The sequence below is a fragment of the Sinocyclocheilus grahami genome, unplaced genomic scaffold (genome assembly GCF_001515645.1).
Source record: "Sinocyclocheilus grahami isolate Dianchi unplaced genomic scaffold, SAMN03320097.WGS_v1.1 scaffold344.1, whole genome shotgun sequence".
Classification (NCBI taxonomy): Eukaryota; Metazoa; Chordata; class Actinopteri; order Cypriniformes; family Cyprinidae; genus Sinocyclocheilus; species Sinocyclocheilus grahami.
Window position 1 is genome coordinate 2,529,368 of NW_015505523.1, and position 14,749 is coordinate 2,544,116.

At 42.6% G+C, this 14,749-nt stretch overlaps 3 protein-coding genes across 3 annotated transcripts; all 3 read left to right on the forward strand.

Annotated features, from left to right (window-relative positions):
- The first annotated feature begins 940 nt into the window (after positions 1–940).
- Positions 941–1,718, forward strand: LOC107548211 (claudin-like protein ZF-A89). The gene has a single exon (XM_016228831.1). The coding sequence runs from the start codon at positions 989–991 to the stop codon at positions 1,613–1,615; it is 627 nt and encodes a 208-aa protein (XP_016084317.1). The 5' UTR covers positions 941–988; the 3' UTR covers positions 1,616–1,718.
- A 7,906-nt stretch (positions 1,719–9,624) lies between these two features.
- Positions 9,625–10,257, forward strand: LOC107548151 (claudin-4-like). Its single transcript, XM_016228710.1, has one exon. The coding sequence runs from the start codon at positions 9,625–9,627 to the stop codon at positions 10,255–10,257; it is 633 nt and encodes a 210-aa protein (XP_016084196.1).
- Positions 10,258–11,758: 1,501 nt separating this feature from the next.
- On the forward strand, positions 11,759–13,983 carry cldn30 (claudin 30). The gene has a single exon (XM_016228711.1). The coding sequence runs from the start codon at positions 12,285–12,287 to the stop codon at positions 13,221–13,223; it is 939 nt and encodes a 312-aa protein (XP_016084197.1). The 5' UTR covers positions 11,759–12,284; the 3' UTR covers positions 13,224–13,983.
- Positions 13,984–14,749: the final 766 nt, after the last annotated feature.

Here is a 14,749-nt window from a genome sequence, read left to right on the forward strand (position 1 = left end):
AAAAAAAACAAAAAATGGGCCGGGTGGGGGTCTTTTTGTTGGGGGGGGGGGGGGCCTACACATTTTTTGCATATGGGCCCAGGGCTGACTTGATGGCATGAGACACTTTCGTGTCTTAATGTTTTTTTTAAATGATTTCCTGGGTTTATATTTTTCTCTTGGTGTTTTTAATTTCATTAATTTTTTTGTATGCATTTTTTAAACGTATGTTTGTTTCTGTGATAGCACTTAACCGCATAAACTCCGGCGCTCTCGTCCTCCACTCACGGAATTAATATGATTCGTTGCCTTTGCTCCGGTTGCGCTGCTGTCTTCATGTGGGTGTGTAGTGCTGCTTGCACTATTCTGCATAAATCCGCCGGTATTGCCACCATTCATATACTTTTAATGACAGCCAACATTACAGCCCCGCGTGCAATGCGGCTGGCAGTCACTGAATGTGTGTGGGTTGATAAGGTAAAACTCCGGACACGTTTTCTTGCTCGCATCCGTTTTTAACGCGTCTTGACTGTCGTACAGTCTTACATTAATAACAACTGAGATCCCACAGTGTGACATGATCATCATGTTCGTACAGTCTGACAAGTACAATCCTAGAGGACTTTTAAAAAATCGCACAGTGTGTTTTGTGTTGTGGTTTGTTAAAAGGATATAATTTCCATATATATATATATATATATATATATATAGGCCTATATCCATATCCATATATTCCATATCACTTTCAAAAAGTGATTGATAGAAGGATAGAATTTCGAAAAAATTGAGGGGGACATGACATTTGCCACCTGCGAATGACATGATTATGTCCTTAGTTTGTTAATTGAGACAGCCTTGTGTCTGAAATTAATTAGGAGTAAAGAGCGGGAACCCCTGGCCAGCTGCATCAAATCACATTACAAACCACACCTCTAAAAAGCCACTATAAATAACTTTATCGGTGTTTTATGTGTTAGAGTCTGCTACTTTACACACTAACAAAAACATAATGGCATCTGCTGGCATTCAGATTTTGGCCATTGCCCTCGCGGTCATCGGCTGGTTGGGAGACATCATTATCTGCGCGCTCCCCATGTGGAAGGTGACGGCGTTTATTGGCACCAACATCGTGACCGCACAGATCTTCTGGGAAGGCCTCTGGATGAACTGCGTGCAGCAGAGCACGGGTCAGATGCAGTGCAAGGTCTACGACTCCATGCTGGCGCTGCCCCAAGATCTCCAGGCAGCTCGAGCGCTTGTTATCATCTCCATTCTCGTGACCTTTTTGGGAGTTCTCCTGGCCGTCGCTGGAGGCAAGTGCACCAACTGCATTGACGAACGGGACGCGAAGGCTAAAGTGGGGGTCGCGGCCGGCGTCTTCTTCCTGGTGGGGGGCGTTCTGTGCCTGATCCCGGTCTGCTGGTGTGCACACACCGTCATCAGAGACTTCTACAACCCCGTTCTCGCTGAGGCTCAGAAGCGGGAGCTGGGGGCGTCGCTGTTCATCGGCTGGGGCGCGTCTGGCCTGCTGATCATCGGGGGTGCGCTTCTCTGTTGCCAGTGCCCAAAGAGCGACGGTCGTGGTTATTCCGTGAAATACTCCGCTCCGAGGTCTGCTCCAGGAGCCTATGTGTGAGACCCAGACTGTCTTGACCGAAGTTAATTCTCCTGTTTGTGAAGGAAGAGATTTGAATTTTTATTTTTAACTACTTGGTCTTGCGTGACTATTTTAATTTAATAAATTGTTTCTTTTACATTTGTCTAATTGATTCATTTTTATACAGCGTAACCTCCTCAAACAGTTTGGTTCTGTACCGGTTTTTTTTTTGAGAATCGTCTTTGAACTTCCGTTATTTGCGGTCTGGTTCACGGGACAAATTACAAAAGCGTACGCTTTTAAAAGGTATTCCGGGGCGTACATTTCTAACAGTAGCGGGGGGGGGCAATGAGCAATTTTTGAAGGGGACCAAATAATCCAGCTAAAATTGTACTCGTAAGTAATGTATACATAAAGGAATGGCTTACTACTATTAGTGTAGCAGGGAGACCAGACCAAATTAGACAACTTAAAGCTATTGTGGTCGTGTCCGGTTTTCCCGGGGAATTGAGCAACTTCATCACGGTTGCCGCGGGTTGTTTTAAAAGGGGTCACATGATGTTGCTAAAAGTGACATTTTGTGTATTTGATGTAATGAAATGTGTTTATGCACTCTTAAAAAATGCTGGGTTAAATACAACCCAGTGCTGGGTAAAATGGGGACAAACCCAGCAACTGGGCTATTTTACCCAGCACTGGGTTGTATTTAACCCAGCCTTTTTAAAGTGTGTGGTTTAAGGTTGAGAATTTTCCACATACTGTGCATTATTGTTTCTCCTCTATAAAACATTATTTACAATACAGTGGTTTTTAATCAATCATTTAATCATAATCAATCCCCGCCACACCCCCCCCCCCAAACACACCTGAGCAAGCTAATCAATGTCTTCAGGATCATTAGAAAATCACAGGTAGGTGAGTTTGATCAGGGTTGGAGCTAAACTCTGCAGCGCATTGGCCCTCCAGGGCAAGATTTGAGGAACACTGCTGTAGGCCTATATGGGTGGTGGAAGGAAGAGGCAATTATTGCTCCTGTTGAGAGCAACAATAAGATCTACTGATTCTCAAATAAATTCAACCATAAGTAAACAAGGCAACGTTTTCTGAAGCCGTATAGCCAGATTTGTTACAGTACCGACAAATGCTAAAATGCAAAATTGTTGGCTTATGTAGTGAAATATTTTCCTAATTTGTGAGTTGCTTTAGATAAGAGCCTCATCTCAAATCCGATATGGCACTTGGTCCAGGAACCAGTCTTTTTTTTTTTTAAGATCCAAATTACCAATCTACCTTTTTGTAACTCGCTTTAAAAAGTTAGGACCAGTCTTAAAGAAAAATTACATGACTACATTTTTAAGACTAGTCAAAGCAGTTTATGCAGGCAGCCCAGAGGTTTGATATTAATAACATCAAATGTCATGATGTGAAACCTGCACCATATAGCCATAGCTGCAGGGCAAATGAAGATGATCAGTGAATAGAAGAATGATGTATTTTTGTAGGCAAAAACCAAGAAATTAGTTAGCATTTTGCACCTCCAGTTCCATTGTCCTGAAGTCAGTAGGTTTTTGGTTAAGCTTTCAGTTGTCTTTAAAACAAAGGCGGTTGCTAACAAGTGGCTAAATGAGACTACAGAGGTAGTCGGAGACATTATTCATCATCGCACTGAATAGGAAAACTGATCTACTTTCACAGCCTCATTGTAAACTATTCTAACTCAAACCTTCTGGGAAAACATTTGTGGAAGCTTGTAAAGTGCGATGTTCAAGTAATGCAACCTTGGTGTGGTTTGTTTACAGCCTTCATTTAGATTTTTACTTCTGGTGATTGCATTTAGGCTTCAAAAGTTAATTTGTGAAGATTATCATGATGAACAAAACATGTACGAATAATAAACTTTTGTTTGTCACCTCATTTTCTTCCATTTTTGGGGCATAGTCTCTGTTGATTTATGAAAACAATTAAATGCAAAATAAACAGCATACATGTTTGGAATTAGGGTGAGTAAATAAAAACCGAAGGTGCATCCCAGTTTGTGTATTTATGCACTATTCTACGTCATTTTTTAGCATAAATAGTGCGACTAGTGTGTTCATACTGAAAATTCCAAAAATAAAAGGAGCACTTTAATTGCGTGGATGATGCACTTAATTTATTGAAAAAACAAAGTGTATAATGTTGGACACTTTATGCACTCAACTGTCACAGCTTTAATTACATATTGGAGGGGGAGGTGTTACTGATGTTGGATGACAAAATAACCTTGTATAATTCATACTACACTAGACTGTTGGGTGCATAGTGTTTAAATATAATTTGGGACACAACATGAATTTTCATTTTGGATGAACCATTGCTTTAGTAAAACCATGTCAATTTCAGTATTTTCAATTTAGGCTAGCTATTGCTTAAAATAATTGAATTGTGTAATTTTTCCATGAATCCGTGGACATACTGAGTAGAAGAATCAAGTTGAACAGGAAACTCTATACGGGTCTCCTCCCCTTGCTTTGCTTTCTCTTTGTTCAAATACCAATACCTGAGGCACAACAAGGAAGAGCATTCACTTTGTCAATAGTCATTCGCTCTTACAACTTCAACGTTTTCCTCCCTTTAATTGCAGATGAATCGCCTTTGTTGCGTAAAAGATGAGGAGACGACAAATCTTGGCTGTGTGTCTGGCTGTGTTGGGCCTATGCGGTACTATCCTGGTGTGTGCATTGCCTATGTGGAAAGTGACAGCCTTCGTGGGAGCAAACATCGTGACAGCACAGGTTTTCTGGGAAGGCTTGTGGATGAACTGCATCCTGCAGAGCACTGCTCACATGCAGTGCAAAGTGTATGACTCCATCCTGGCTCTGACTCAAGATCTCCAGGCAGCACGAGCATTGATCTGTGCCTCTATCGCTGTCAGTGTGGTTGCCATTGGACTGTTCATTGTTGGAGCCGATTGCACCAACTTTTACAGAGAAGAACGGCTCAAAAAGACTAACACTGGAATAGCAGCTGGTGCAGTCTTTATAGTTGCAGGTGTTATGTGCCTTATTGCTGTCAGTTTGCAACCAATGTTGCTTGCTTGCACAGATGAATTTGAGTCAGCTTGAATGCAGACATGACAGACAGGTCATGACAACCCCCCCCATGACAACCGTGTGCACTTGAAAACCGCAGACTTGGTGACATCTCTCTCAGATGCATGCAAGAGAGAGAGAGAGATGTGATAATGTCAAATATACATATACACCAATTGTATTATATTTTGAAAATTCATAGATTCAAACATTAGTACTTAGTGTGATGATAACAGTACAGCCAGATGTGTTTGACTGAACAAAGTAAATTATACAGGAAGATGAATATGCAGAAACTTTTTATCTTTTTGCAAACTACAGCGTTTTCATTCACTTCTATAGTAAGTGCCTTACAATAACAATTAGTTTTGCTTCATATTTTGTTTTATGTTAAAGGATTCCTACACAATAAGCCAAATTTATTTTAAAATATTACAATTTTTGTAATTATAAGCATTTTTTTGGAATTCAGGAAGTGATTTCATTGAACAGAAAAACCTTAAGAACAGATCAACCTTCCTAGAGGCTTGAATACACTGGAATGCAGATTTTTGCTATGATTTGTAGTCTGTACTGGTTAACGCTAAGTATGCTATCAATGATTGGCTTAACGCTGGTAGTGTGTGATCCCCAGTCGTTTGGTATATGATGCCTGTTTTTTCCTTTATAATCATTTACAAAGTCGCCTAGCATTTGAAAATCTGTTCCAATTTAAAAAATCATGTAGTGTGTATTCCAGCCTTATAGTCAACTTTATAATAATTTACAATCAAAGAGAAGATAGACATTCAAATTCATACTGTATATTAAAAAGATTTTCTTTTTACATAACACAGGCTTCGAAAAAAATGTTTTTAACAAAACACTTCCAGCTTCCAATGTGGGTCCATTTGAACAAAACTAGTTTGACAGCTTTGGCTAAATATTCGCCATGGTCAGTAGTAGGAGGAAACAAGTCTAACTGGAAAGACCTTAAAGGGTTAGTTCACCCAAAAATGAATATTAGCCTGTGTTTTACTCACCCTCGAAGCATCCTAGGTGTATATGACTTTCTTCTTTCAGACGAATTTAGTTATATTAAAAATTGTCCTGGCTATTCCAAGCTCTATCATTGCAGTCAGTCGGCGTTGCGTGATTAGTGACGAATGCGGAGAAAGAACAAAACAAAACACCGGTCACGAATTAAAAGTACAAACCGAGGATTTGTAAAGAAAAATGTTGGAGGATTTCGATATAAACCAAGAGGAGACTGGTTTTTCTTTGCTAAAGTAAGGAAACTTTGCTTCCTTTGCTCCTATAAACAAACTCGCGAGACTAGCATATCTTAGAGGCGTACGCGCTGCGCATACGTGCTGCGTCATCCGCCGGAACGGCTTCCACTGTGAGGAATTCGCAGTGCGGGTGCTTAGGACCCGGAGGAATATCGCCCTCTGTGATTTCTCTCTGCAACGTTCCACCGCTGCCAGCGAGCCGCTGGTGGGACGACAGCCGCATGTGGGCGACCATGCAGAAAGGTGCGATTCACCCCCCCCGCGCGCTCTCCGGTGTGCTTTGCGGAAGAGAGTCTTCGACCCGCCCCTAGCGCTTCGGAGATTATCTCGTTCGGTGTGGTGGGGGACGACAACGATCTTGATGAGGCGATGTCCCTAACAGCGACACTCGGGCCCCTCACTCCAGAGGAGCGCTCTGAAGAGGAGGGACATGCTGCGTTCCAGTATGAGCTCGTTCGGATTCTCACCAGGGCCGTGAGTGATCTCGGTCTAGAGTGGGAATCCCCCGACGAACCAGCTAAGAGCAAGCTGGATTTATGGTTCATTCACTCGGGCCACAGAGCTGCCGCTGCCATTTCGGATTGGTTGTGGAATGTAATAGAGAACGGCTACATGCTTCAGTTTCGGCGCAGACCACCCCGGTTCAATGGCGTGGTCATGTCGACAGTTCCGGCACACAACGAGCCGGTGCTGAGGCAAGGAATTCTCCATCTCCTCGCGAAACGCGTGATAGAAATGGTCCCGCCGAGCGAGAGAGAGAGCGGGTTTTACAGCCGGTACTTTGTCGTTCCAAAGAAAGATGGTGGTCTCCGTCCAATCTTAGACCTGAGACCCATCAACCGTGCATTATAAAAACGCGCTTTCAAAATGACAACGCTAAAACTGATACTCACCCGGAGATTGAGACACATATTTTCATATCCAGATTGCCCCTCGTCACAGGTGCTTTCTGACATTTGCGTTCGAAGGCATAGCGTATCAGTTCACGCTGATGCCGTTCGGGCTAGTGCTGGCGCCGCGTACATTTACAAAATGTGTGGATGCGGAAACGAGAGCCTCTGAGAGTGAGCGGAATATGCATATTGAATTATTTGGACAATTGTCTGGTCTTGGCCCATTCAGAGGATGCAGCCACAAACGCTCTCTGTTACTTTACCTGGAGAGTTTAGGACTCTGTGTGAACAAACAAAAAAGCGTGTTACACCCCAGCCAGTCAATCATGTATCTGGGGGTGCAGTTGGACTCAATGTCAATGAGAGCGTGTCTGAGTCAGGAGCACATACGAGATTTAATGTCCGCTCTGAATGCATTCAGGCTGGGCCGTCCCGTGGCACTGAAGGAGTATCAGAAGTTCTTGGGACGGATGGCGGTGGCTGCGATGATGTGTCACCTTGGTCTACTCTATATGCGCCCCATCCAGATATGGCTGAAAACACAAGTACCGAGAAGGGCGTGGAAAACGGGCCATGCCCGCGTTGTGGTCCCTCGTTGTGGTGCTTGAACGCGCTGAAACCATGGCGGAACCCCGACCTGTACCAACTCAGCGCCCAGATGGGTCTGGTCACGCGGCGGAAAGTGGTCACGACAGACGCGTCGACGATGGGCTGGGGAGCTCATTGCGACTGCATACTGGCCTAGGGCTACTGGACAGAGTCAGAGAGCACGTGGCACATAAATCACCTCGAACTGAGAGCGGTCTTTTTGGCTCTTCGGAGTTTCCTCACGCAAGTCCGGGGGCATCACGTGTTGATTCGCACGGACAACATGTCGGTGGTATCGTACATAAACCGCCAGGGCAGAGTACACTCGAGAGCCCTTTACAGACAGGCAGCACACCTTTTGCTGTGGGCCGATCACCATCTGCTCTCCATTCGAGCAGCGCATGTTCCGGGCTGCCTGAACAGCGGCGCGGATATGCTATCGAGGGACGGGATTCTTTAAGGAGAATGGAGACTGAACCCCGGGACAGTGAGGCTGATCTGAAACGGTTCGGGAAAGCAGAGGTAGACTTGTTTGCGACAGAGGAGGACACACATTGGCCTCTGTTCTTCTCTCTGTCATGCTCTCCCCTAGGCAGGGATGCACTCACGATGCCGTGGCCGAATGCCCGTCTGTATGTGCTCCCCCCACTGAAGATTTTGTCACAAGTGCTGCACAAAGGGAGAAGGCGTCAGTGTTATTTGGACGTGTGGTCATTAGCCTCACAGGTCCTGTCGGTGAGTATGACCCATGGTTCTACCTGCAACCACTAGCCATTTGACTGTGCTGGTGGTTTTGACTAGGTCGTGTTGAGGGATCGGGGGCGGGGCAGATATATTCAGACTGTGGTGCCCCGGATGTGGCTGTTTTCTATGTGTGTATATTGTTGTTAGTATTGTGCCCGGCCTTGCCGTTCACATGCTTCATTGCACTGTTATATTACATACTTGTATGCATGCGTTTGATATGACTGTAATGTCTTAGCCTTTGTAGGGCGACGGCGCTGCATCTCTCTTTCAATAAGAGACCTGCCATTGGACATGGATTCTGAGTAACCTGATTGGATCCCTAAGTGGGAATCTACATCCAATCCCCTCGAGGCATGTCGCAGGGTCGTATTTGATTGGTTGGGGATTCATTTTAGTGTCTTGCAAGAACTGTTCATGTTAGCTCTGCCAAGGCTGAGCCTTTTTACTTCGCTGCTTCCACAGCATTGTTCTATACCGTCCCCAAGGCGTTAACGCCATGTCAAGAGACCATTCTCGAGAGGGAATTTCTCCGGTTACTGTCGTAACCTCGGTTCCCTGACAGACAGGAACTAGACATGGCGTAGTCCGCCGTGTTCACTGCTCAGGTCTGCTGTGCTGCTGGTTCAGTCTGAAGATTCTGAGCTTATGCCGCCAATACGGCGCATTACATAACGGCGGGGCCCCGCCCCTATTCGCCGTCTTGGCTGGCATTAGCCAGTGAGAGTAGCAACTTCACTGGAGTTGTGCAATAAGATTTCAGGTAGGTTAGGAAGGAAGGGAGTCCCCAAGGCGTTAATGCCATGTCTCGTTCCCATCTCTCAGGGAACCGAGGTTAGGACAGTAACCAGAGACGTTTCCCTCCTTTTGTAAACAATAAGCAGGGCCACCCCACTCAAAACTGCAGTTTTTGACCCTTTTTTTGACAAGAAATGCATTTATTAAGATGTGGAACCACCATATCTCTTAATGACCACATCAAACAGGAGAATTTTCAGAGACTTCAGACACTTCTTTTTCACATTTTTATCACTATCTGCATATCTCATCCATGAGTATGCAATGTTGGACAGCAAGCATTTGGGAGTTTTAAGAAGCTTACTGAGCAAAAAAGCTATAGTGAGCCCCTTTATTAAAATACCTGGAATTGTCATATTCACTCAGTATTACTTGATCTAATTCACAAATATCTCAATTACAGTTAAGAAGAAATTAATTGTATTCAGTTGTGTTTTATAGGCACTAAAACAGTCCAGTACTTTATAGTCAAACACATTTCTATATTGAAATAATGAAGATTTCTGTGCCAGCCCAGACTGTTTGCTGGCCCCTCTATGGCCACCCCTATAAAAACATCCTGGCTCCGCCACTGCCTATAAGAGAGTGTTACATATAACAATACATAGACATAGCTAACGGCCGTTGGGGATAACAGCAACGTCTTCCTGTATTCATTCCTTCAAGGCAACAAGTTAAGAAACATGCCATCTACGGGATGTCAAATCTTGGGAATCTGCCTGGCTACGGTCGGCTTCTTGGGAAGCATCGTCATCTGTGGCTTGCCCAACTGGAAGGTGTCTGCCTTCATTGGAGCCAACATTGTGACCTCGCAGATCATTTGGGATGGTTTATGGATGAACTGTGTGGTTCAGAGCACAGGACAGATGCAGTGTATGGTCTATGACTCTCTGCTGGCTCTTCCTCAAGATCAGCAGGGCGCCAGAGCCTTGGTGATCATCGCCATCATCACTGGGGTGTTTGGAATTATCCTGAGCATCGTAGGAGGAAAGTGCACCAGCTTTGTGGAAGACGAGGCATCTAAAGTGAAGGTCGCTATCGCCAGTGGCATCATCTTCAACATTGCTGGACTTTTTGTCCTCATCCCTGTCTGCTGGACTGCGAATACCATAATCAGGGACTTCTACAACCCTTTGTTGGTGGAAGGTCAGAAGAGAGAGCTTGGGGAATCGCTTCACGTTGGCTGGGCTTCTGTAGGTTTGCTTCTTCTGGGTGGAGGTCTCCTCTGCAGCTCGTGCTCTCCACGTGAGGATGATCGCCATAATGTCATGTATTCAAAAGCCAGGTCTGTGGAAAGCAGCAAAGCTTATGTATAAAAAGTAGGACTGATTTAACAAATTGTAGTGAGCTGAAGAGGAACTGATTTACACAACAGTAAGAAATTAAGATGAAACGCATTTCTTGAGGAGTACTGGAATGTGCATTGCCACAAAATAGAAATGCATTACACATGTTAAAAATGTTTTCATGGTATACTCATTGAAGAAATGTGCAAATCAAAGTATGTATTTTGAAAGTGCTGCTGAAATGTTTTGTCGCTTCCATCACTGTTGTATCCTTGAGACCCTCCTTGCCCCAGGAGTTTTGTCTCAGCCCAAAAAATAATATTGAATTTGACAACAAATAGCACTGTGTGTTCAAAATACTTTTGTTTTGTCTTTCATTCAACGTAATTGCTCACATAATATAAACCAGAGTTCAAAAGTTTGGGGTCGGTATGTTGGGTGTTTTTTTAAAAGAAGTCTCTTATGCTCACCAAGCCTCCATTTATTTGATCAAAAGCTGTAATGTTGTGAAATATTGTTTTCTATTTTAATAACTTTTTAGCAATATAGAAAATAAAATTCATGATTCTTTGGGAAATAGACCTATTTTGCAACATTATAAATGTCTTTGCTGTCACTTTTGATTGATTTAAAGCGTTTGTTGCTAAATAAAGGTATTAACTTCTTTAACAAAAAATTACTGACCCCAAACTTTTTTTAACAGTAGTGTAATAATACATATTTTTCATTTCATTATTAAAATGTAAGCCAATCATTGATAGCATACTTTTGTTGCTAATTTGAAAAATCTTGTCATTAAACTGATTCTCATAGTTATTTTCATAGTTTCACCTCATATTATAGCCATTATTCATATGACATGTAGCAATGTATACTTAATAAAAATTATTATTGCACTCAAACATTGTGACTGTGTTTATATTCCCACATGCTTAAGATTGCATCAGGAAGAAACTGACCTTATTTTTTTCTGGTAGGTATTTTCCACACTATGACTGACTCACAACTAGTGTTTCAACCCTTAGGTATGACAACAAAATCTAAATGTAATGAGCAAATTTAGCATTCTCTTCAGTGTTGTTTTAAGACCTCTAAGAAAATATTTCAAATAAACGCTATGTGACTCATCATGTTTAATCGTTCGAAACTATAGTAAGCAAACAGGTGAGTAGCAAGACTGTAAACACAGTCACAACAATCCTGTTTGGCATTCAAATCATTAACTTTTACAATTTATAAACCTACTTTTTAGTGCTTTAAATTAGTTACCACACTTGTCTTCCATTATATGTGCATCATATATGAATGGCAGTATATTAGCACAATCAATCATTCAAAATGGATAGTTCACCCAAAAATAAATTCTGTAATCATTTATTTGCCCTTATATCATTCCAAACCTCTATGAATTTCTTTCTTAGAATTAATAACGATATTTTGAGAGACATTAGTGAAGTCAAAAGTGTTTGGCTATAAACATTCTTCAAAATATATTTTATTATGTTGCACAGAAACATCATACAGGTTTAAAACGTGAGTGAGTGAGTAAACGATGACAGAATTTTCATTCATTTTCATTTTTAACATATAAAAATGATTATGGCATCAGATATAGAGGCTGCCTTGGTGGTCAGAGCTTCAAACAAATCTCTAAAACCTCAAACAGAAAAGCAAAATAGTGAGATCGAAACTGCATCTGGATACCTAAATGCACCTGAGCCCTTTTCAGAAGTCTAATGCAAATTCCCAACTAAACAGTAGCCCATCTATCTCTTTTTACATGACCCGCCCATATAGTCCATGGCTAGAAGAAGGAATCTGGTTAGTCTGGTAGCGTGCGGACTAATGGAGGCATGGTCTGTTTAACTGCACACACCTCCTCAGTCATTCTCTCTCTTTTTAGCATATAAACACATCATCACTGTCACCAGAGTGAAAGCTGAGCTGCAGACAGGAATGAGTGAAGAAGGAAACACCACAAGGCCTCCAAAAAGGCTTTAACTGGCGAGAAGAGGCCTTAGTGTAGCTGTGGACGTGGATAACTGAACCTCAGCGAGATGGCTTCTCTAGGCATGCACATGTTAGCGAGCGCCTTGGCCCTGCTGGGATGGGTGGGAGCCCTCCTGTCCTGCATCATGCCAATGTGGCGCGTGACGGCCTTCATTGGAACCACCATTGTAACTTCAGAGATCATGTGGGAGGGCATTTGGATGAGCTGTGTGATCCAAAGCACAGGCCAAATGCAGTGCAAACCGTACGAGTCCATGCTCGCGCTAGGCACGGATCTGCAGGCGGCTCGGGCCCTCACAGTGATGGCGATCCTTTTGGGAGCGGTGGGCCTTGTTTTAGCCTTCATCGGAGGAAAGTGCACCATCTTCATGGACCGATCCAAAAGATCCAAAGCCAGGATCGCCACAGCAGCTGGTGTCACGTTGATTGTCGCTGGAGTTCTCTGCCTAATCCCCGTCTCCTGGTCGGCTGGCATTGTGGTGAGAGCGTTTTACAACCCACAGATGGCCGATTCGCAGCGAAGGGAGATTGGTGGTGCCATTTATGTTGGTTGGGGTGCGTCTATTGTCCTCATTTTGGGTGGAGGAATGCTCTGCACCACTATCTGCAAAGACAAAACAGAAGACGACAGTGGTCGTTCAGTGAAGTACCTGATCGTGCGCTCTTCGCAGGCAGGGTCCAGCAGAGCGGGCTCCCAGAGGATGCGGCCCGTCTCTGTGAGGTCACTGCAGAGTGGCGCTCCATCTGTGAGGTCCCAGTGGAGTCAGAAAGCTCCTTTGAATCAGGGAAGACCTCCTTCTCTGGGCTCCCACCAGAGCAGGCCGTCAACTACAAAGTCTCAGCTTGCCAGAGCCGAATTGATCCCAGAGTCTGAGCGGAACGAGGGGGCGTCGACTAAGTCCCAGCTGATTGATGATGGTTTGAATCAGACACTGGCTGCTTCTGAACCTAGTGAGACTGAAGATGCTCCCAATACATACATTTGAATAAGGAGACACCTAGAAACTGCACAAACAAAATTTGTGTTGATTGAAGGACTTACATGCACTTGGACAGTCATATATCTGCCATAGCACTGTGAATATGAAGAATGTGTGATAAAATGAAGAATATGTTAGTGGCTGAACCTTACTATTATGTGAAACTGATAATGATCTCAGTTAGTCCATTCTGATTTTTTTTAGAGAATTTGAGGCACTTTAAGAAGTGCAGCTGATCAAGATGAAGATTTGCACTGTAACTTACACTCAGACTTCAGCAGTCATGATTATGATGCTGTTTTATAGTTCATTTTAATAGTTTCCATACATTTTATGTCTTTAATGTGTGTACATTTAATGTATGTTCATGCTTGTAAGCGGAAAAATTTTTTTTCCATCATGTCATGCACTGTACTTAGCATAGTTCTCCTTTGTAGCGTAAAAAAAGCTGACACCTCCTCAACAAACATATGGAAATTTGTCAGTTTCATTCAAATATTATATTGTTTTCCTGCTAGGAAACTAGAATGAACATATTTCTAGTTGAAAACTGTCATATAAAAGCACTGCTATGATCTTGGCCAAACAGGTGGTCTTTCAGAGATGGACAATTGTTCGGTTCAAATGTTACAAGGGAGGGAAAAGAACACTCTCTTCATTGTTACCCTTTCATGTATGTCAGCTCGAGCACTGAATGAAACGGCAGATCCAGGCCAAACCGGTTTAACAGAAAGTATCACCTCATGAAAGCGCTTTGCATTTTGTCGAGGCACAGAGTGTTTAAAAAGAGTTCAAAAGAATGTGCTGTAGTGAAGCTTAAACTGTAGAGATAAAACCAAAATAAAAATCTTAATGTTTATCCATTTTGCTTGAAATTTTAATTGAATTAGCTGTTACAAGTTACGAAGTATAGTCAATACTTCATGAATGCCTTTGCATATGCCCTTGTAATATTTGTTTAGTCAGAACACTGTGAACCCGCCTGTTCTGAATGTTTATAAAAGGAATTACAAACTAATAAAATTTTATATCTACACTGTGTTCTTTTGGAATGTGTTACTTTACTTACACATTACTTATATATATATATATATATATCTAACTGACACAAAATCAAATGTATTTTAATGGTCGCTGTTATGTATTGATGTTTATTTAATCACATACAGTATAATGCAATTTTAACACTGGATTTCAACAACAACCTTTTAAACAGGAAATTTTCTTGTTAAATAATCTTATTCATAGTAGCCTACACACTCCATAATCTGTTTGTGTGCTTTATTTTTTGTCATATGACACCAGCGGAAATAGCAGTTTCAAAAGTTTAGCGGTCGGAGTATCGAGGAGTGGCAAACGAAAGGTTAGATGTAACTGGGGAATGGTAGATTTGTAACCACACACCTTAGACATTTTCTCACAAAATCCTTTAGGTTCATGGACCTTACTTGAACAAAAACCTTAAAGTTTTTCAAATGGCTGCACTGTGTACCAGTGCCAGGTGAAATAATTTGGTGCCAAAACAAACAAAT